Source organism: Haliotis rubra, unplaced genomic scaffold, assembly GCF_003918875.1.
Source record: "Haliotis rubra isolate DU_JTF1 unplaced genomic scaffold, ASM391887v1 Scf451, whole genome shotgun sequence".
NCBI classification, from domain to species: domain Eukaryota; kingdom Metazoa; phylum Mollusca; class Gastropoda; order Lepetellida; family Haliotidae; genus Haliotis; species Haliotis rubra.
In genome coordinates, this window is record NW_025767137.1 from 438,723 (window position 1) to 463,387 (window position 24,665).

At 39.4% G+C, this 24,665-nt stretch overlaps 1 protein-coding gene across 1 annotated transcript in view; it reads right to left on the minus strand.

Annotated features, from left to right (window-relative positions):
• Positions 1 to 3,792: 3,792 nt before the first annotated feature.
• LOC124289917 (sarcolemmal membrane-associated protein-like) overlaps positions 3,793 to 24,665 on the minus strand; it is a 96,545-nt gene continuing 75,672 nt past the window's right edge. Inside the window, 12 exon segments of the mRNA XM_046726588.1 lie at positions 3,793 to 8,185; positions 8,476 to 8,580; positions 10,451 to 10,688; positions 11,127 to 11,202; positions 11,484 to 11,603; positions 15,798 to 15,860; positions 16,652 to 16,714; positions 18,665 to 18,727; positions 19,309 to 19,371; positions 21,371 to 21,496; positions 22,117 to 22,179; positions 22,805 to 23,002. Of these exon segments, the coding sequence (XP_046582544.1) occupies positions 8,087 to 8,185; positions 8,476 to 8,580; positions 10,451 to 10,688; positions 11,127 to 11,202; positions 11,484 to 11,603; positions 15,798 to 15,860; positions 16,652 to 16,714; positions 18,665 to 18,727; positions 19,309 to 19,371; positions 21,371 to 21,496; positions 22,117 to 22,179; positions 22,805 to 23,002 (1,277 nt within the window). The 3' untranslated portion in view covers positions 3,793 to 8,086.

Below are 24,665 nucleotides of genomic sequence, written 5' to 3' on the forward strand. Positions count from 1 at the left end.
GGGGGAAGTGTCCGGATGTCCAGATGTCATCAAATATATTTAGGAGTGTTTCCAAGCCTATGTCAGGGAGGTGTTTCAGAAGCTGATAATGGATTTCATCAGCTCCTGCCGCAGTGTCGTGAGCCTGTCCTAGGGCAGTACGTAATTCATGGAGGGAAAACGTTTCGTTGTAATCCTCCCCATTATCAGAGTTAAAATTGACTGGTTTCTTTTCTTGTTGGGTTTTGTATTTCTGGAACTGAGGGTTATAATTTGATGAGGAGGAGTGGTTTGCCAAAGTTTCGCCACGTAATAGTGAGTTAGTGTTTAGTTTTAAACAGCTTTAAGTAATATTCCAGCAATATAACGGCGGGGGGACACCAGAAATGGGCTTCACACATTGTACCCATATGGGGAATCAAACCCAGGGCCCCGCAAAGATCTCTCGTAGCATTCGTACTCCCTATGTTACAGTATAGGAGATACGAATGCTACGAGAAAAGTTACGAGAACGTAGGCTTACGAGAGCTTTGTAAAACGGGGCCCTGGTCTACGCCTCGACGAGCGAACGCTTTAACCACGAGGCGAACCACCGCCCCTATTGAGGGAAGTCAATATATGTTTCAGCAGTGTGATGAAGCAACACCAAGCCTCTAAAACAGAAAACAATGTCCCATGTCTATTGATACCACCAATCATCCTGCTGAGTGACTGCATACGCATTGTGAAGAAAGCATGGGAGAGAGAGGCAAAGATTTCTTTAAACCATTGTAGATCTAAATGTATTTTGCATTTATGTGTGAGTGTACATGTGCTATGCAACTATATATGTGATACTTAACAGAAATAAAGAATGATCAACAAAGTAATGACTTGTTTTCTTTGAAGACAAGGGACCTGGTTACAATGGCACCCTGGATATAATGCCATATTTTCTCCTGAACAAAGAGTGGCATTATATCCAGGGTATACTGTATTTGTTTCGGTCGTATTTCAGACGTAAGAAATTCCATTGGGTGTCAAAGTCAACCTACCAGTGAAACCTGTATGAAAGCTGAAAATGACAGATGACATCAGGTTTTCGCGAAAATGATAAACATGTCCTGCCCAACCGGTGTGGTGAAGTGAAATGGGGTTTAACGTCGTGCTTGAGAATATTTCGCTCATAGGACGACGTGCATGCTTGTGTATGTGCATGTGCGGCTGCTTGTACTAGCCCAGACTGAAGCTGGTTTTATAGTTCTAGTCCACTGAGATACCATGTCGCAGTGAAGCATGTCTCAGACACATTATACTGACTCCGAGCCGACCAGTCCTTGTTGTACCGATTAATGCCGAGCACCAGGCAGGGACAAAAAGTACCATATTTTAACGTCTTTTGGTATGACTGCCCTACCGGAGACACGCCCGCCACACCATGTGCATGAACATGTCTGTCCGGTTCCTGATAACGGAAAACCTAAGCCATCAAATGCGTGTTAAAAAGTTACACTATTGTCAAAGGACATAGCCTAGTTTATGGATTACACCGTTTGTCTTTGTTAACGGAAGCTTAGTGAGGGAATGTGATCTATTAACTCTTAAAATCTCTCTCCACTGTGACATTTTCCTGTTAATGGATTCCACGAATGGTCTTCAAAATACGGATATGAGGGATTATAGACAATACAACACCGACACATTTGTGTTCACGTTGTTCAACCGACGCACGACGTGTTCTACGGTAACACGACACTGCAGCACCTTGGAGAGTCACGTTCATGTGGGCAACCTAGAGCTGGTATTGCACAAGTGTTTCAATACTGAGCAAACCTTGTTGAACTCTTCGTGTTTTGTTGTCTATTTTTCGTGTACAATGAGTGATGTGCCATACACGCTAGTCATTTACGCATCCCAGCAATGCTATACTGTTGTCCGACATTTCACAATGCAGAAAGGCTTAAAACCAATACCATGCACATTTGAAATGATAAATGAAGAAAAGAGGACGCCTGAGTGTGTGGGTTGGGTTCAACATAGCTTGATCAGGGTTGATGCTTGGATGATTCCCATTTTGGTGAAACCCATGAGACAGAAATGACGTGACCAAAGACACAACAAGTGTTTGCCATTGATATGGCAATGTCCCCCGCCGCTAAAGAATGGAATATGTAAAACACATTTACTACTTTTTATTTTTTGGTCACATACAAGATGCCTGAAATGAAACCAGATGAATCCGAAAAGCCTCAGACTTTCAAAGTGTCCCCTTTAGAAACGAGATTACTATTCTTTAAGGTATATTTTGACTTGCATTCTATCAGAGTATGGGAGAGGAAAGATGGAGGCATTGCGTGTATCTGGGTGATAGACATTCAGTCTGCGACAGGATTCTTAAAATACGACACAAGTACACCAAACAGTTTGAAACAGCTAAAGTCTGATGTCTTTCAGTGGCATTTAGAAGTTGTACATTGATGTCCAAGATATTTTTTATGGATTAAACTTCTTTTTAAATTTCTCTCACAACGTTTCGAGACCATTCCAGGTCCCTTCATCAGGTTCACCTGATGAAGAGACCTGGAATGGTCTCGAAACGTTGTGAGAGAAATTTAAAAAGGTTCACCTGATGAAGGGACCTGGAATGGTCTCGAAACGTTGTAAGAGAAATTTAAAAAGAAGTTTAATCCATAAAAAATATCTTGGACAGCTAAAGTCTGGTTATGAGTGAGTGAGTGAGTGAGTATGTTTTTATGCTGCTTTTGGCAATATTGCAGTAATATCATTGCTGGGGACATCAAACATGGGCTTCACACACTGTACCCATGTGGGGAATCGAACCAGGGTCTTCGGTGTTACAAGCCAATGCTTTAACCACAAGGCTATACTATACTAGAGGACACTATACGAACTGGCTGAAGACACCTGGAGTTAAATCTGATTTGTCCACACTTTCTTTGTGACAGTTGTACATGCGGTATCGTTAGGGGAAAACAACAAGTCCTCTACAAAAACCTGCTGGTGGGGGTCAAATTTGGCTTAAACCCCAACCAATGATATTCCAACTGAATGATTGAATTTAGTTTTACGTTTAGCAATATTCCAGCAATATCACGGCGGGGGACACCAGAAATGGGCTTAACACATTGTGCCCATGTGGGGAATCGAACCCGGGTCTTCGGCGTGACGAGCCAACGCTTTAACCACTAGGCTACCCCACCGCCCCACTGATATTATGAGAAACAATAGTTGTAATTATAGGCCGGGATGCAAATCTTAAAAAAAAACACATTGGTTTCCCAAGTAGTCTTCCATTGGCTACTCCTCAGCAGTGTAGATGCTATCTGCCCGTAAGTGACAGGACTGTAACGACTATGGGTGCCTGGCAAGAGTCTGGCGATGTCAAAGCTCAACATTGGAATTTATTACTAGAATAGATAGTGCCTTAGATTAAATGCCCTGACAACCCTTTCACGATATACGTTGATGACTAAAGAGATTAATTTGATTAGCATATATGAAATTTCAAATTTTACGTATTTTCTGAAAATAAAATCTTCCAACATGGTGATGTCAGCATCAAACAAGTGTACAGCCCTAACCCTGAACGACCAAATCTAGCCACAATCTCTTTGCAGGAATGGCTCCAGCTCTCTACCCATGTGTGAGTCAACGAGCCTGACCACCCGATCTCGTGAGTCGCCTCTTACGACAAGGATGATCACATGGGTTTCTGAAGACCAATTCTAACCCGGATGTTCACCGGTTCTCCATCCATAAAGACTACAACTTGAATAGAAACCAAACGCACACATCAACGACAAAAGACCAACGTAGGTATTTAAACAACTTTTTATTCAAAGACCGTATTTGATCATTAATATACCCTTCAAGTTCCAGTTTTCATATGGTAACAGAAGGGCTTGGACAGACATGAAACTCAATCCATACAAAATATCAACGCTGCAGTGATTTTTGTAATCTCATGGCGGATGTGGTACACTCGTCTCTGACATGTTTGTGTTGTAGCAGAAAGAAGAAAACCGTGACCATGGGAAAAATGTACACATGAAGACACGGCAAGGAAGAGTTCTTGCTGCAGATGAAAACAGATCACTGTGACCTCGTAAAACAGTTGAAGTTAACTCACCCTTGTGCTGATCTTCATCTTCTTTCAGAAGACAGACTACACTGGAGAGTGAAGTTGTCAGTGTATTTTTAAACGGTACAATGTAAGGAAGTTATACTGTGGATTTACATGTAAACATGCAAATGAAAATGACACCAACAAAGCCCCAAATGCTTCCTTCAAATAAATGACAGAAAAATATTATAAATGACAGAAAAATATTGTAAATGACAATAAAGAAATGAATAACCTTATCAAAGAAACGCGTAATACAGACTGAAAGGTGCACCTGCAAAAATGAGGCAGTTTTAACAGAGACACTAACAGGAGCAGCAAACAGCAGTTCTTGGATAATCTGATCGGGTCATTTGAGCGAAGCATTGAGGAGGCTTGAGGTAAATGTTGTTGCATGCCACAACTGTTACAAGGAGCCCCCTCCTCCCCCACTCCATTTAACTACAAGCATACACAACTCGATACTCAAAACCCCACTCCAACATCACAACAGGGACAAAACTGGAGGGAGGAGGGTGTGTGGCAGGGTTGTATTCTAGCCCCAGTGTGTTCTATACTAAACACTGACATTTCAAAACAGTCATGTAAGCACACTCAGGTCTATCCTACTGGTCCATAGAATATAATTCATCTTATTTTTGTTATTTTCTCTATTGTCTGTTAGTTTTTTGCAAAGTTATTTTTGTTATTTATTTTTAAAAAATAACTTTAATTCAAATAAAGTTCAGAAAATAGACCATTTATATTTTATTATTTTTCACGTTATTTGTTTTTCTTCAAGGAAGTTTTACATCTTCAAAACAGTGAAACACTCAATACACTTACTCTAGCGATGCATGCATGAACAGTATGAAATGAACCATTGAAATTCAGCATCAGATAACACCACCATGAGGCAGAAACAACCAAATTTATGTTATTAACATCTATCTTTTACCTTTCTCAATATTCTGGGATTCTTCTACATTTCGCGGTCAACATCCAAACATATAGCAACTTAACTGGTTTTTACAAGTTGAGATATTTTAAGTTATAAGCAAAGACAATACCATGTAACAGATTCACTTTTCTTTAAACATGTAACTCCAATGTTAAAGCATTACCGGGATGGAGTGTTTCTAATTATGGTATAAGAATGAACTTGGATATATGCATCAGTTAGTCTGTAATCATTGAAAAAGTGTGGATTGGTGGGCAATGGTTAAGAAGAGATGCAGATGGGCAATCAGCATGAAGAGACCAAAAAACAGCCTTAGAATCTTATGTAAAAGTATGTACCTCTTGTCTTCTCCAAATGATCACGTGATATTCCAAACACTATAACTTCATAGTTAGAAAAATTGAGGTCAAAATAATAATAGTTGCCCAGAAATTATATGTCAACAACTAGACTCTTTCCAAAAAGTAAAGTAAAAACTGAAATTCTTTTTCGATAGTTCCTCAAACTTGAAACAAGAGTACTCACAGTCAGGACTGAAAACTGTCATCACAGTGAGAGAGACATCACTTACCACTGTCAGTAACATAAAGTCAGAGATGCTTCATGGATATGTAGATATGAATACAGATGCATGATTCATTCACTGAAGAATATGGTGATATTTCAACAGATTGAATCATATTTAAATAAATGATAAAAATCAATTTCAAAAAGAGGTTTGAGATGCTTCTTTCATATTAATGTAGTAGATCATTTCTTATGCTTGTTTGTACAGCAACAAAGTTATATTGGTACAAGTAACAAAGCATGAGAATATAAATTAAGAAACGAATTAAATAAAAAAATTCCACAATGTCCATGGTCCTTGTTAATGGTTATGGTAGCCACTGCATCTCATGATGCCCTTCTACCATTTTCTACATATTTACAAATGTTACACGTTTAGGTCTAAATATACATCTCCAATCAGAGCTACACCTACACTTAAATAGCTTTCCGTGTCATACAAATAGTCGTTCAAGTAAGAAACAAATGTACACCTATATACACTGTTTGTATTTCTGTACATACTGTTCTGGCACCCATGGTATGTTGTATATTCAAATATAAGTATATTGTATATGAGAAATATGCAGTAATTGTAACTACTAACTTTCTGGACTATTTAGACCTGATTTTCACAAGATTTTTAAATTCCTAAATTTTGTTTCAATGTAATGTTATCTGCTCAAGGAAGATGTTCATAAAAGAAAATCTATAACTTTATCATTTTAATTTTTCATCTTAAAAGCCAACTGTTAATACAGGGCACAAGATACAGAATTTAGAAAGAAACAATTTTTCATAAATTCACAATATTCATAGACATGATTAACATATTTCAAGTTTTATCCTCAAAATCGGTGTGAAAATCAGGCCTCAACACCATTATGCAGCACTTTCAAAAGGAAAACAAAGCATAACAATTTATAAGCACTCTATATCTGGACTAAACTATCAACAGCATGAAGTATCTACATGACTTCCCTTGGTCTTCATGACACAGTATACTCCTGAGATAGACCAGCCCTGCAGGGACTACACTGATGATGCCCTACACAAGCTGCTGTCTGTCCAGTTCATGCTTCATCCAGCAGTCCTCTGCCCTTTGTCACTGATAACGTATCATGATTAACAAACACACTTCAGAAGACAAAGAGGGTTTTTCTTGCCAGTTGTCATCGATACGAAGACAACTGGCCCAAGTCTACACTTGATCTTCATAGGAATCACTTGGAACTTATGACATCTGAAGATGTGGATGGTGTATGAATAAGGCAGGACTTCTGATTTGGACCCAGATTTGGATGGACCCTTCTATCAGCCTTAAGGACCAACCATTGATCTTAGTAGTAGTAGGAATGACTCTGATTTAAGACAATAAGCATTTGGTAATTCTTTCAATAAATTAAGTTTCAAGCAAAAAGAAAAAACATTTTTAACCAGCATTTTTTTTCCAGCTGAACATTTGTTGAAAGATGAGGAAAACTATTTTTCGGACCAAAACATTTTGGGGAAAAAAGCCCCAGTTTTGTCTACAAAATGGTTGGTCCCTTCAGCCAAAGGACTGCTGCAACAACAGGAACCTATCAGACAGACGATGTCTAGACACTGTACTGTCCTTTATGAATCACTAGTACCAGACACACCAACAGGTGGAGCTTGTGGCATGAATCATATCATCAACTTTCACACCATACCACAAAACTCTGTGCACGTGTCAATATATACACAATGAGGCGTGATGACAGATCATGTAACAAGCATGCACACAGATGCGCAAGTGTTGGGTGGCTGCAGTAGGGGAAGAGATGGGCACGATGGGAAACTACTGGATACCATCCAGATGCTGTTTCTAAAGTAAAGGACAGGACAGGACAGTGTCTACAGGTTAGAAGATCAATATAGAGACATAGAAATGGTGCTTCTGTAACTTAATCTTAATCATAACAAACTTGAATTTAAACTTTCAAACAAGCTAAGTATGTTTTGATTCCTATGATGTGTTGAATCCAAAAGCAGCTAATGTGCGTCTTTGAATCGTGTCCTGTAGAACTCTATCGGTGAAGGCTGACATCTGTGAAGGAGACCATGTTCCATGTCTGTCTCTTCAGATGTATGGTCTCCACAACACAGTCAACAACCTGTAGAAAACCAGTGCTCATGAAGGTGGTTGCAGATGAGAGAGAGCCATGCAGAAGATCTGTACAAGTATCACAATGGCTTCGGTTCTGATAGAGCATGACACTGACCGAGACGTCCCAGCATGCAGCTATCACGCCACCACCTCCATCCCCAGCTGTGGAGAACCACCCACGAGGAGTCCGACTCCTCCTCCTCCTTACACCGTTCCTCACACCAGCCTCTGCCACCATGACCGTCCCGTGCGTGGTGGCCCCACCCTACCTTGTAGACGGTGGGGCTGGTGGATGGGTGTCTGCCTGAGTGGGAGAGAGCACCAGATGATGTTCACAGCTAAGTAGCTAGGATGTGGTATGTATGTATTATGATGTGGTGGCGGTGAGCTCAGCCAGTGTAGGGTAGAGCGCCACGAGGAAGGCAAACAGGAGCATGAGAAGAGGTATACTGGAACAGAAGGACAGCTGCAACAAAGAAAACACCAACATTAATAAGTCTGGAATACCATGGAATAGATAGGACAATTTTTCTAATGATTTCTTTCATGGATATTTTAGCAAGACTTTCAGAAACTAGCAGAGAAAATAGAAGATAATTTCTTTTCTAAACAAAAGGACATTCCTGGATACAGCAAAAGATGGCCATTATAGGATTTCAGGATGATTCTTTCATGATTCATCAGGATGAGTCAGAGTTAAATCGAGACAAAGAAAACTTTCAAGAAGATAGTGAAGCTGTTCTGTAGGTCACTGACCACTTTGCTCTTGTCCGCTAGTTGTCGATATTCTTCTAGCACGCCATCCATCTCTTTCTTGAGATGGTCGATCTCAGCCACATATTCGTCACACTTGGTCCTCAACTGGTGCAAATCATCCATACATTTTACACACTGGATATTGAAACAAACATTCAAAATGCTCACTTGTTTGAAATATATCATTTAACATTTACGTATGTTCAGTGCAGCCAAACAACAATAACATTTTAATGTCAAAATTACAAATGAAAGTCATGAGATCCTTGTCAAAACCCCAATGTTAAAAGTTAAAGAATAATGGTATCCCTATTTCTGTTCCAAATAATACAGGAAGTAAATCACAGAAAGGATTCAAGCATTTCTGCTACATCAATAAAAGCAAACAAAAAATTGTGCAAAATGTCATCAATGTGAACAATTGATTAATCACAACATTTTAGTCACTGCAAATTTCAAACCAGTTTAAACAAAACAGATTATATGTACCGCTTATGCATGCAGTTCACACAAACTGAGGTCAGACCAGAAATAAATCTGCTGAACCAAAAATACTGACATACTTGTTAATGAACAAAGTTCTAACTGTTATTGATGATGACATGAGAATGGAATACATGACACACACAATGAAATGGGACAGATGATATCACCATGCTGTGAATAACTAACATGCTTCACTCAATGCTGGTTATCACTTCCGAATAAACAACTTGCTCTTTAGATGATTCCACAAATAATTCGTAAGTTCTTCTTTGAAATGTTCAGTTTGGGAAAGTCATATGACTTAACACGAGCACAATTTACTAAGTTAAAAACATGACAAAACACTGAATATCAAAATGGATTTTCCAAAACAAACCTTGTTTAAAAGAGATAATTATTTTGATGCTTACAGAAACAATTACATATAATAATAATTTTAAAAATCAGTTTGATTTCTTTACAATAGATTATGGCCCCTGAGGGCCAATCAAAAAGAGTATTAGAGGTACAGAAGCTCACCTTTATTTAATGGGATTCATGACTTGGATATGGCATTGATATTAAGTTCTCTGAATGTTTTCTGAAATGTTTTACCTTTAAAGACACATTGACGTACAAAAACAGAGAGGCTGAGAAATGTGTCTGTATAATACTCCTGACAATGTTCAAGTGATTTTATAGTAAAATGGTATACAAAACTGATTTCTGCCACTGCTGGTCATGTGGACATTTCCCAAGTTAAAACAATACTTCTTGTGAAATCTTATTTTGATTATTTGAGTCTTACAGTTCTGCAGAAAAAAAAAGATAGTTGACACAAAGGCTCAAATCTTCACTAAAATATGTTGTATCAATGGCCATTTTGAAACTGGGAACATGTAGATTTTCAGGGAGTGGATTCAATAAAAACACTTTTTCATTCTGTGCTAATGTATGGGTTTACAAATGAAAGACAGACAAAGATCTGTTTTGTAATCTTGTTTCAAAATTGTCACATACGACGTATACTCTTGAAAATTTAGGTTCCTAAGATAGGCCAATCCTTCAAACTTACAAAGATATATTTTCAAAATCATAACTTGAATCTTCAAGATACATATTGAATTTTTACGAACTGATAAATTTTCAAGATGTTTTGTTAACCTAGTGAGTGCTTAGGTTTGGTTTCAATGCTGTTTTCAACATTGTTTCAGTCAAAAAGTTGCTTTAAATATCTGAAACACACAACACATACAAAGATATTTCAAATGACCAGAGAAGACTTCTATAATACACATCTAATATTCATTAAAAAAATGAAAACAAGAAAAAGATAATTCTATCAACATCCAAACACCAAACAAAAGACATTCCCAAACTAAACATAAACTATTTGAAATTCCAAAAGTAAACTCAAAAGTGCCAAACGTCAGCCAAATAAAAATGTTTAACATAAGAAAGCTGCTGCTGAAGCTGCCTGCAGACACCAACTGATTGCATGGTGAAATACCTGGGTCCCGTTTACATGAGGTGTGCACGTAGCGGCGGCGCTGCCTGATGCTGCTGCTGTCGTCTGACCAGGCCTCACCTCCTGTTTGCTCTGTTCTGCATCTTTCTGAGCGTCCGTCAAGTTGAGCCTGTAGGCCGACTCACTGGACTCCAATTTCTCCTTCAGTGCTTCCAGATTCTTGTAGGATTCTTGAAGTTTATTGTACTCTGAGGAGAGTTGGAGATTTTCTCGCCGAGACCTGATCAAGAAAGAATATATTGTAACAATAATGAATCAGTGTTTTTTTTACCAATTTAACAATCAGAAAAAGCATCCTAGACAGAAATTAAAAATTGGATCGTCTACATGGTCAAAAAACCAATTCAAACTGTTAAAGTCAAAACCGTAACACAGAAAATACAGAATACCAGGATCAACTCAACATTTTCAGGATCAACAGCTTCTGTAGATTAGAACTTCCATATATTTTGACAAAGAAGACTTTTATTGACATTTTGAAGATGCTTTTAGCAGCCTTTTGCAATATTCTGGCAATATCACACAATGAGATGGGCTTCAAACACTGTACCCATGTGGGGAATCGATCTCTGGGTCCCCGACATTAACCACTAGGCTACCCCACAAACCCCAAAATTATCAGGGACTAATGGCAGCACAAACCAGTGGTGACACTTACATTTTCATCTCAGCCTCTATTGCTTGTATCCTCTTCCTCAGGTTGGCACACTCTTCCTTCAACGCCATGAATTCTGCTGGAGATACGACCAAATTACTCACACTGGCATCTCCAGGAGTTATCATGACATGACCAATGGTGCTGGATGTGCAACGATCTAACCGCAATGCTACTTTCAGAGAATGAACATCTTACAATGATATCACAGCAGTGCTATGTAATGAATAATGTGGATGATATCAAATAACAAGATTCCATTCCAAGAATGAAGAACAATGGTTTCCAAAACACTGACGACCAACTTGACATTGGCAAATACAACACAAGACCGGGCCAATAGAAGGGAGACAGCATTACCTCTGGTGCGAGCAGACTGACGACTGGAAAATGAATCGCTGCGGGTATTTTTGGATCCGTGAGAATCTCGTTTGTCTTTTTTCTCCGGCTCTAACTCCTCCTGGAGGTGCTTAAGCTTGTCTAGAGTGAGACAGGATACAAATAGTCTTAGAAAGTCTTGCACTAAGTCATTGGAGTAACCTCAAAGTCTAGTACCCATGCTGTTAGCTGGCATGCTATTTCAAGGCTGGCCATGCACTGTCCAAACTGACCTTATTACAAAAGGTTTTCATTCTCTGTAACTCTATTCAACTCTCTAAACCCTTTTCATGCTAACTTCATTCCTAGACCCTAATCTTAACCTAAGACTGCTTTTCAGAATTTCATATTATAAATATTTATGAACAGAATCAACCATCACACATGAGTGGATAATAACAACCCACATATGTTTTAGCCAAAGCCTATCCCAGGAAAATCAATTACATTAGTAACCCAAATAAAAACAGACCGAACAGACATCCTTGCTTTACACCCTCATTTGCCTACACAACCCATGCACATGTTTCTAGGTACAGAAAAGATGCATCAACAGAGAGAAGAACCACTTGCACAGGACAAACTTGGCCATCCTCAGATACCCAGGCTTCAAGAATCTCCATCAACACAGGATAACTGACCGCTATACTTAGACAATCACTAGCTTGTTGAAACCCAGGAGCATTGGTATTGTGTTGGCCCATCTTAAAACTTAATCAGGGCAAATCTGGGATTCAAACCCACATTCGTACTCTGCTCAGATAATTGCAAACCCATATTCTACATGGCCACCTGAGCCCTGAATTGTTATAGAATTGTTTTGGAAGGCAAAAAGTCAATTAGGGTATGATAATGTGAACATCGACATGTCCTGCAGAAGTAAGATCCTGCAATTACACACAAAAGGCAATGACTAAGTATCTTTAAACTGTATATACTTTCAAATGGCATCCTGGCAGTCCTTATTCTAATTTCAACCATTAAAAAATATTACTGAATTCAGGCTTTTTTAAACTGTGGGCTCTTAAAACTGACTGAATACAAACATATTGATATCAATACTACTTCCAGTCCATTTCAAACAAACACATCTCATATAAAGGAATTTACAACCATAGATCCATGCTAACAATGTAGGGGTGTAATAAATAATTATATCAATGTGGCAAGCTGGTAATATTTCCATCATGTATGTTAAAGGAGACTTAAAGTATTACTGGGAGATAGAAGCCGCCTGGGTAACAGAGGGGGCCTGTAGAACCAGCTGCCGGACCCAGACATAGTCAGGCATCAGAGACAACCAGAGCTTGGGGGTCAGACAACATGCAGGTATAATGACAGGAGGGAGGCAAACTCACATCCAATGTTAATGAAACAAAATCTCTGCATGGAATGGCATGAAAATGAACTGATGAACAATGACGATGGAAGCATGCGTTCTGATTACAGTCTGTTGAAACTGATTGCTGTGGCGTTTATAATGTCATGGTTTGCTAATAGTTATGCCATGCATGTTAATATGAACTTCATACTTCAATGCACATGCTAGTTACGATGTTTACTTAATTGTTATTCGTACATTGTGTGATTACAAAAATTACCAAATGATTTTTCCTTCAACAAATTAACAATATTACTTTGGTGCAAACAAAATTCTGAGGACGAACATACATGAAAAAAGATTTATGACAAAAAGTTTAACAATATATGAAGAATCATGAGACAAAATGATCATACTAAAGAGATACTGACACTTCCAGCCAAAATGTGGGGGTTTTAAGTAAAAACATTATTTTATACTAAGGCCAGACCAATTTTATTTCTTGTTTTACAGATCCACCTGTCGTATTTTTTCAAGAATAAGAAAAAAAATAAAAATTAATTTTCCCCGCTCAAAAAATATGTAAACTTACAAGAAAAATGTTTTTTAGATTGTTTTTTGCCCCATATACCCTTCATAAATTGTCAAAAGTAAAATACCTTGATTATTTAGAAGGAATATTACTTTGACTGGTGATTTTATTTTTATTTTTTTTCCCTCCTGCCTTTTAGGTTTTCTGAGGACAAAAATCCGTAAAACAAAGAAATAAAATTGGTCTGGCCTTAAACTGATTCAAACTATTTACAGCTCTCTCCCTTCTGTGTCATGTTCCCCAATAACTGGGAAAACATGTCACCTGAACGCACCCCACCATGTGACAGCGATGGTGTGCATGCGCAGTAGTGGGTTGCGTTTGGGTGAGATGTTTTCACTGTTCTTGGGGAACATAACACAGATGTTTCCACTGTATCTCGGGTTAAGGGAGAGAGAAGTAAATGGTATGAGTCAGGATAAAGTAATATTCGATGCTTTCATCCTAATTAGGTTTTACTAAATTTGACCAAATGCAGTTTAAAATTGTAACCGTTCAGAAAATGCTGAATACTTGATACAGTTTACAAGGAAGAACCGAACAAGACTAATCACGTCAACAACGTAGCAGTAGAAAACGGCTTACACGATAGTAGGACAGAATGTTCAACTTGGCCAACATGGAAATGTAATGAATTGCTGTCATGATCATGATCCGTTTGGTTTGGTTTGGTTGTTGTTTAACGCCGCACTCAGCAATATTCCAGCTATATGGCGGCGGTCTGTAAATAATCACATCTGGACCAGACAATCCAGTGATCAAACAGCATGAACATCTTTCTAGACAATTGGGATACAATGACATGTGTCAACCAAGTCAGCGAGTTTGACCACCCTATCCTGCAAGTCGCCTCTTACATCAAGCATGGGTTACTGAAGACCAATCCTAACCCGGATCTTCACGGGTCTGATTCTGATCCAGTGATCAAAGTAGCCAGCCTATCTCAGCTGATCTCTATATTAGTATGTAGGATCAGCTAATAGTGAATGTGTACTAAAGCTCATAACACAATGATACAACCAATAATGTTTCAATCATGTCCAATTCATTAGGGCTGGCTATCGACATACATCATAGACATTGATAATCATTTACAACTTATTGATTGATTATCGATAAAAACCGGAGAAATATATTGAGCAAAATGCTGGGAAGTCTGAGAGAAATGAATATATTTCACATCAATGGCGAGAGTTGGCATGTCTATGCATGGATTACCAACAAAACAGCCTCCAAAATATAATTTAGAAGCAATCCATAAATAAAACCTAACTTTGTGTATTGTGTGAATAAAATAGAACCATCACAAAGAGTTATGTATGATATAATCGATAACACAATATTCATAGCGATAATCATTAATAATTTTTCCTGTCAACGACATTTCCGATTATAAATCTTTTTAGCCAGCCCTACAAATCACAGATGATGTGTATTCCAAAGGAACTTTCCCTTCCAAAAGACATAATAGTTTAGTAAGAAAGCCTTACTTGAGTGTCTGACGAAAACAAGCGTATCTTGTAATTGTGAGGCACAAATTGGTTTTGTGTGTATTACCTGATAACATAGCATAACTGTCAACTCTGTTGGAGTCATATGTAATTATATATGAGACGTTACAACAAATGTCATAAGTTACTTTACTTGTTCTTGTAACACATTGCTTGACCTTTTATGAGTCATTCCAATGTTATATAAGAACTGTACCAGATATTATTGATTTCCTAGTTCTTATCACAGAAGACATCAACATTTAGGTTCCTTAATTTTCACTTTTCAGAAATTAAATGAATTTCTTCAAAAAAAACATTTGAAGATAAATAAAGATTTTTAAGGATACTAACTTTTGCAATGAATAATGATTTGGGGCCATAAGATATCAGTCACTTTAAGTCTGAACAAATATCAGGATTACTTTTACATTATTCTAGGAGTGTCTTAGAGTGTCAGAAAATTGCCTAAGAACCCCTACTAAGATGGAGGTGAAGGCATTTACTACCTTGCAAAGTCCCTGAGCACCTTTGTGGTGTGGACAACCTCAGATCATAATCAGGGTCAACCTAGTACCCCATCCCAAATGATCAAACAGGCTACTGGCATGACTGAGTGATTGGGTTTAGTTTACGCCGTTTTTAGCAATATTCCAGCAATATCACGGCTGGGGACACCAGAAATGGGCTTCACACGTTGTACCCATGTGGGGAATCAAACCTGGGTCTGCAGCATGCTGAGCCAACACTTTAACCTCTAGGCTACCCCACCGTCATGAATCTGATCCTAACTTTCGAAACCAGCTGCAGACTCCATATCACAAACACATCCAATTGTCTGCAAACATTGAAAACCAAGTCTTCTACGAAGTTATTAACATGTGACAGCTTACTTCGGAGTTGTTCAGCCTCGTTGTGACTTTGTTTGGCGTTCTGTTGAGCTTCTTGTAGCTGCCCTGGAACACAACAAGCAATGTTAACACAAACCAAGACCAGACATTGGCTAACCGTCAGATTATCAAACAGGGCAAGATAAGATTGTGACAGTGACAAATATACCACCCAGTTTCTAAATATCTGCAGTACATGAACTTATGTGTTGATACAATGGAACCAACCAGATAATATTCATCCTTCTAGGAGTGTGTGAGTTTGGTTTTACGCCGTTTTTAGCAATATTGCAGCAATATCACTGACGGGGGACACCAGAACATTGTACCCATGTGGGGAATTGAACCTAGGTCTTCAGCATGATAAGCGGACGCTTTAACCATTAGGTTACCCAACCTCCCCCATCTTTCTTAGAGGATTTGCCTACTTTTTTTGTAGTTGTAACATTGTCAGTCTTTTTTGACATGACAATTTACTAAAAATTTACACATCACAATTGGAAAATCGTTTAAATGATAGAAAAAACGATATTCTGGTTCCACTGGATTGACACACAGCTTCCTTTAAGCCTGAACAAAGACATATTTACATTTTCAACATTTTGTACATTTACCCAAAAGAGAATAAAAGCTTTCTACAGAGATCTAGCTGAGAGATGTGTGAACAAAGACAGTGTTCCACTAATCTAACACAGAAGAAACATTGCTAAATGGAGCCCACTTGCTTCAAAAACCTCACCATTAGTGAATCAGTATAAACACCAAGGCATACTGTGCATGTAAATATGGTCCAAAATGAACAAATTTGTTTTTCTTCAAGAAGTATGTCAGGAGAGTGAAGAGAGTAGTCGACGTACTTTTTGTACTGTGAAGACCAGTCTTAGTCTCCTTATGGCTACTTCTCTCACTTTCAAGATTTTCTGTCAAACAAAAATTTGGGAATCAGTGGAAGAAAGGCACTGGATTCCGTGTTCACAGGTGTTATATTTCAGTCATGCACATTCTAGTTCCTCCACCAAGAAAGCTAGGCCCCTGCACCCTTAGATAGAGGTATACTGACAGGTGAGTCTGGCTGAGTGAGAAGCTAGTGACAGATGTATGCAGATCTAACTAGAATGTTCAGGATCTGCCTGATTGAGAAGCTAGTGACAGATGTATGCAGATCTAACTAGAATGTTCAGCATCTGCCTGATTGAGAAGCTAGTGACAGATGTATGCAGATCTAACTAGAATGTTCAGCATCTGCCTGATTGAGAAGCTAGTGACAGATGTATGCAGATCTAACTAGAATGTTCAGGATCTGCCTGATTGAGAAGCTAGTGACAGATGTATGCAGATCTAACTAGAATGTTCAGCATCTGCCTGATTGAGAAGCTAGTGACAGATGTATGCAGATCTAACTAGAATGTTCAGGATCTGCCTGACTGAGAAGTTAGTGACAGATGTATGCAGATCTAACTAGAATGTTCAGGCCTGATCTGGACAGATGTATGAATGTTCAGCATCTGCTAGTGACAGATGTATGCAGATCTAACTAGAATGTTCAGCATCTGCCTGATTGAGAAGCTAGTGACAGATGTATGCAGATCTAACTAGAATGTTCAGGATCTGCCTGATTGAGAAGCTAGTGACAGATGTATGCAGATCTAACTAGAATGTTCAGCATCGCCTGATTGAGAAGCTAGTGACAGATGTATGCAGATCTAACTAGAATGTTCAGCATCTGCCTGATTGAGAAGCTAGTGACAGATGTATGCAGATCTAACTAGAATGTTCAGGATCTGCCTGATTGAGAAACTAGTGACAGATGTATGCAGATCTAACTAGAATGTTCAGGATCTGCCTGACTGAGAAGTTAGTGACAGATGTATGCAGATCTAACTAGAATGTTCGGGGTCTGGATGATTGAGAAGCTAGTGACAGATGTATGCAGATCTAACAAGAATGTTCAGCATCTGCCTGATTGAGAAGCTAGTGACAGATGTATGCAGATCTAACTAGAATGTTCAGGATCTGCCTGATTGAGAAGCTAGTGACAGATGTATGCAGATCTAACTAGAATGTTCAGCATCTGCCTGATTGAGAAGCTAGTGACAGATGTATGCAGATCTAACTAGAATGTTCAGCATCTGCCTGATTGAGAAGCTAGTGACAGATGTATGCAGATCTAACTAGAATGTTCAGCATCTGCCTGATTGAGAAACTAGTGACAGATGTATGCAGATCTAACTAGAATGTTCAGCATCTGCCTGATTGAGAAGCTAGTGACAGATGTATGCAGATCTAACTAGAATGTTCGGGGTCTGGATGATTGAGAAGCTAGTGACAGATGTATGCAGATCTAACTAGAATGTTCAGCATCTGCCTGATTGAGAAGCTAGTGACAGATGTATGCAGATCTAACTAGAATGTTTGGAGTGTGTCTAAGTGAGAAGCTAGTGACTGATGTATGCAGATCTAACTAGAATGTTTATACAGCTAAGACCTATGATGAGCAGACCATGAGGCTGCCCTCTTGCCAGTAGCATTGACATCGACTCATTGTCTGAGGTTTCACTATACTGAACATAAGGAGATCAGATCAGATCATAACAGAATGGAGTTGACTGATAAACTGGTGGCGCTGTGTGCTTCATAACCAATGTGTGTAAGCCTCCCCATAACCTCGCCCTTCATCACAGTGTTTAAGTGCCAGTTACAAACAATCCCCATCTTCTGCCTGGCAACAATATGCTCGGTTCTACTGTCAAATATTTACACACTGATTCTGATCCCCAAGTTGTTAGTACAAAGCATTATGACAGCATCCTGGAGACTTTGCCAGCGTACATACACATCTCTGTTGAAAACAAATGTCATTCACAACTCACGCTTCAGATTATCAGCCTCCACATGATTTGATCGAGTGAGTTCTTGCTCGTCCAACAGGCGATCTGTTAGGCGCCATTGCCAGGTCATAGGTCATAGCATGCATCAACATGCAAGGGGAGGTAATTGGGGAGAGAAGAGGTGAAAAGAACAAGGTGCAGTTAGAAGGTGAAGGCCAGTAACATGAGATGTCTTTAATACATGGGAACTGTAGCAGTTATAGACATGTAGTCTACAAAAATATTAGCGAACAAGGTTAATTTAATGAGTTAGTTGGTATGAAGACAATGAAACCATTCCTAGAATACCATCGACGGATCTTTACATCTTAGTACTGACACATTTGTAACATATTTGTAATTACGGAAATCATTTCAGGATGGTATTGAATACAAACACTTGGAATACTTATTTACAAGTTACACAGTCTAATACAAAACAGTTAGGCCCATCACCCAGCTGATATCGTAAGGTGACATAATTACATCTGTATAATATGATGATCAGTAGTCATTACATGGTATTTCAGTTAAAATTTGATATCTGTAGCATGAGATGAGAAACTGCAGCAATCTGAGAAAGAAGTTATCATTATCTGCCTTAGATTGATGCTGTAATAGTCTCACTGAATGAAGTAAGTACTGACCCCTTAGATCTAATATTTGTTGTTTGACGTCTTTAGTTGCTGTTTCGGCTTTTCGTAATTGGTCTGAAAATGAAGACAGCATTTACACTGTTGCCAGTACACATGGCCTTAAAGAGATGTAGAGAAATTCAGGTGCTATTGCTGGTGACAAAGACGGAAAGAACGGGCGCATCTAAAATATATTTGCTGCTATAATTAGTATAATGTCAGTGTAACATCATGGCAATCTCTTGGAAGAGCTTATCTTTTTTGGTTCCTGTGTAGCAAGCAAACGCATGGAGTATTGGACTACCTTACTAAACATCAAGGACATATATGCCTACTAACTGGGAGTCAGCTGTGTGAGGATGTGGAGGAGGAGGGGGATGTGGGGATGCCACGGCACACAGGACGGTAACAGGGGACCACACGGTATGTCAGCACACACACAATGTCTAAGTATACAACTATTCATTCCAGTATGTTCATGTTCTGATGGTAAGGTGGACACATCACTGCTAGATCTAAACTCGCATTCCTAAAGTGTTCCTGATGTAGTGGGTTTAGAACATGGATTAGGGGCATGAAGAGTTGACTGTTGGCCAGCATCACCACATCCACGTCCTCCACACCCACACTGAAGTGAGTGTCAGTATTCCACACTAGAAACAACAACTTATCTATATACCCAGGAACTATTCAGCTACCTACATGCTCTGGGTCATACATATCTGGACAGTTCTATTGTGAAGGAACATACAAGAACCAAGAAAAACAGCTTCTTGAAGATCTGTACACAATGCCCTTTCCAGAAAGTCTGTACCTAACAAGGCCCTACCCTGAAGGTCAAAATACATCAAGGTCCAAAGCTGAAGGTCAATACACAAGGCCCTACTCTGAAGGTCAATACACAAGGACCTACTCTGAAGGTCAATACACAAGGCCCTACTCTGAAGGTCAATACACAACAAGGCCCTACTCTGAAGGTCAATACACAACAAGGCCCTACTCTGAAGGTCAAGGCCCTACTCTGAAGGTCAATACACAACAAGGCCCTACTCTGAAGGTCAATACACAACAAGGCCCTAGTCTGGAGGTAAATACACAACAAGGCCCAAGTCTGAAGGTCAATACACAACAAGATCCAACCCTCAAGGTCTTTACATAAGGTCCTACCATCTAGGTCAGTACACAAGGTCATACAGTCTTTACACAACAAGGTCTTACACTGGAGGTCTTTACACAACAAGATCCAACCCTCAAAGTCTTTACACAACAAGGTCTTACACTGGAGGTCTTTACACAACAAGATCCAACCCTCAAGGTCTTTACACAAGGTCCTACCCTCTAGGTCAGTACACAAGGTCATACAGTCTTTACACAACAAGGTCTTACACTGGAGGTCTTTACACAACAAGATCTTACACTGGAGGTCTTTACACAACAAGATCCAACCCTCAAGGTCTTTACACAAGGTCCTACCCTCTAGGTCAGTACACAAGGTCATACAGTCTTTACACAACAAGGTCTTACACAGGAGGTCTTTACACAACAAGGTCTTACACTGGAGGTCTTTACACAACAAGGTCCAACCCTCAAGGTCTTTACACAACAAGATCGAACCCTGAAGGTCTTTACACAACAAGGTCTTACACTGGAGGTCTTTACACAACAAGGTCTTACACTGGAGGTCTTTACACAACAAGGTCTTACACTGGAGGTCTTTACACAACAAGGTCCAACCCTGAAAGTCAATACATAACATGGCCCTGCACTGATGGTCAATACACAACAAGATCCAACCCTCAAGGTCAATACACAAGGTTCTACCCTCTAGGTCAATACACAAGATCCTACCCCGAAAGCATGACCTTGACCTGAATGTCTGTAAACAAGGTCCTTCCCTGAATGTCTGTAGATGACAAGGCCCTTCTGTCTAGGTGTTTACACAACAAAGACCTACTGTCTATGTGTATACACAACAAGGCCCTACCCTGAATGTCTGTAGATGACAAGGCCCTTCTGTCTAGGTGTTTACACAACCAACACCTACTGTCGAAGTGTATACACAACAAGGCCCTACCCTGAAGATCTGTCACTGTGTCTTGACTGTCCTTGGCTTGTCTCTGTGCCTCCAACAACTGGCCCCGTACTGCTAGTGTCTCATCACTGTTTTTCTTCACCCTTGCCTTGCTGAGCTCAAGCTCATCTGAACATAAGTAAAACAAATTCAGGTAAAACCTTCTACATACTGTCATGACTGGAAGCACTTTTAGAATAAATAGTACTTTTTGAACATGAAATGGCAATAAAAGTGTAAATGTCTCCAATATTCTTGAGCCTTCATTCCCAGTAGATAATGATGTCAATGGTGATCCTTATCAGGACGTTTCAAAGTTAATGGTACATCCACAACATTCTGATTACCTAATACACAGTGTGTAGAGAACTATACTTGTCAAATGCTACCCCTCATGTCTTTGATGAGAGAGCCTGGTTTGAAAAGCATTTATGAAACTTAAGAAATCTGACATAAATTATCTGGGTTTTTCATTCCAAGTATTTGGCAAAATACTTTAGGACATTTTACAGACCAGGTCCTAGATTTTCGAAGCTCACTTAGCGCTAAGGCAGTCATAAGTGCCATACATTAACATTAACTTACGACTATCTTAGCGCTAAGAGAGCTTCGAAAATCTAGGCCCTGGTACATTGGTACAATTTGAACACCTTCTAATCAAACTAGACCTGTGAGCCTGTAGTGACCCACCCTGTGGCCACCATATGATATGTGACTGTACTAGACATATGTTTTCTGCATGCTCTCACCTCGTGTTTTCCTGAGTTCCAGCTCTGCCCTTCTCTGTGCCTCCCGAGCTTCTTCCAACAGTGCTGTAAAACAGAGAACCATGAACACATGACAACCTATCAGAGAGACCAGTGTCAGATCCACTTTGCTAAATAGTTTCAAACTGTCCCACTGTTGAAAGAATCACATATCAAGACTAGCACCTTCTATCAATCTGTCTGATGACCTTAACAATATGTTACGTATCATGAGATCATGGCTCACTATCCAGTTCATAACACAATACTTGTACATGATCATTTTTGTAGACAGCATGGCCAAATATATGTTAATAGTTAGTTTCTAAGCCCAACCATCTTGCTGTTGTCCTCCATACTGCAAACTGCCTACCCTTTAAGCCAATGAAACTAGTAGTTGAAGCACTAAAGGGAGGTAACCATACCAGGTGCTTCTATAGACTCCTTATGCACCAAACTATGGTACAGCATTATAGTGAGTATGTTTTTACATCCAGCAATATCATGGAAGGCAACACCAGAAATGGGCTTCACACATTATACCCATGTGGGGAATCGAACACGGGTCTTCAGCATGATGAGCGAACACTTTAACCACTAGGCTACACCACAGCCCATGGTACAGCATGATGGACACTCCAAACATTTGCCAATTGTCTAATTTGTTAAATCCTGTTAAAGGTTTACCCACCTTTCCAGTCATCATCATCCGAGAGGTCACTCACACTTGATGATAGAGATGAGGATGAGAGGTGGTTGTGGACACCATTGATGGTGGTTTCGTCATCCTCATCTACATTACTAGCATGCGCTAACAATGTCGTCTCGGCCTTCTCGGACTGGGGGATCTTGTACACGGAGAGTTCAGACTCTAGCTGCTCAATTTGAGCTGAAATAAACACATCGATGAGCAAATATTTAAGAACTTAATGGATGTGTTGGTGAGTGAAAATGTTTAATATTACATATATATAAGACAGGTTTGGTATTCTTACTGGGATTACCCACAGTTCCACAAAACACAATGCTATGATCAGGACACGATGGCACAAAATCAGCCAATCCATTTTTAGTGAGGAGTGAGTGATTGAGTATGGTTTTACCCTCAAGCAATATCCCAGGTATATCATGGCGGGGGGCACCAGAAATGGGCTTCACACATTGTACCCATGTGGGGAATCGAACCCGTGATGAGCAGACATTTAGACCATTAGGCTACCCCACTTCCTTAATTACTGAGGAACAGTTCTACCTGAAAATCCCCATGGAGAGGGACATCAGTGGCAAAGTATTGGCAGTCTGGACCAATACGGGGAACTGATGGTACTGACAGTCACATTCTTTCCACAGCTCACTAAACAAGTCTTGTGACAATTGTACAAGAAGCAGAACTATCTCATATTATAGCTAAAATACATGGAATTATCATGAAACGGCCCTCCCATTATCAGAAATTTGCGGGCCGCTGCAAATGATATTGGACCGCTCAACCTTAACGACGGGCCACTATCAGTTCTGTTGTCAAGTGACGTCATAGTGGGTGCGTGGGCTTACGGTTCATTCGACATTAATTGGCTTTCGACTGGCAGATATTCTGTGTCAAACAAGTCAAAGCAACCCGAATTCCCGCTTTAAATTGCAGTAATATTGGCTTTCTTGTTGGTGCTAACCTTAACAATTGCACTATTAAGGCTGTTGATGCACCAAAACCGAACACTGACATAGTTTGACATGTTGCAGGCTATGGTTGTCGAATATCGTCACTTTCTCTTGTGACATCACTTGAATTGTTCGATGACGTAATTGCATTTGGGCAGTCAACCCCATCAGAAGTTGATTTGGGTAAACTTACAGTCAAATTCCTTCATTGTTTCCCTTTTCTTTTCAACGCAAATTCCATGTATTTTAGAAATAATAACGGTAATGCTATTTTTGAGGGTATTATCATTTGCAGATAATGGAAGACCTCGGGCTTCTGCAAATGATAATGCTCTCAAAAATAGCATTACCCTTATAATAATTATATTTCCATCTAAAGTTTATTAGATATCAAACCATTTCTGTTTTGGCTGAGTGTGTCTTGGTTTATATAGGCTGTAACGATTCACTCGCATATTCGGTGAATCGAACCATAGCCCTTCATGAATTCAATTCGTTATTCGTGGTCATCAGAACCGAATATTCATGAATATTTACAATTTTTAAGGGAGTGTGTTTTACTTGAACCCTTATGTCCTTTTTCAAAATGAGATATGCAAGAATGCATTATGTACTAGCCTTGTAGTAGCGCAAGTCATGTTAGTTTGCCAAGGCTGCACATGGTACTGTCAACTATAACTATTACATACCAAATTTGAGTGTCATGAGATGACTGGTTATTGCTGTGACAAATCAAAACTGTCAACATTGGCATTCAATATTGTGCATCAGTCACTTGACTACAATATTGTATTCGTGAATAATTATTCGTATTCGGTACCCAATATTCGTGATACGTATCATATTCGCAACATAGTGTATTCGTTACAGCCCTATTGGTTTATGACTGCTGT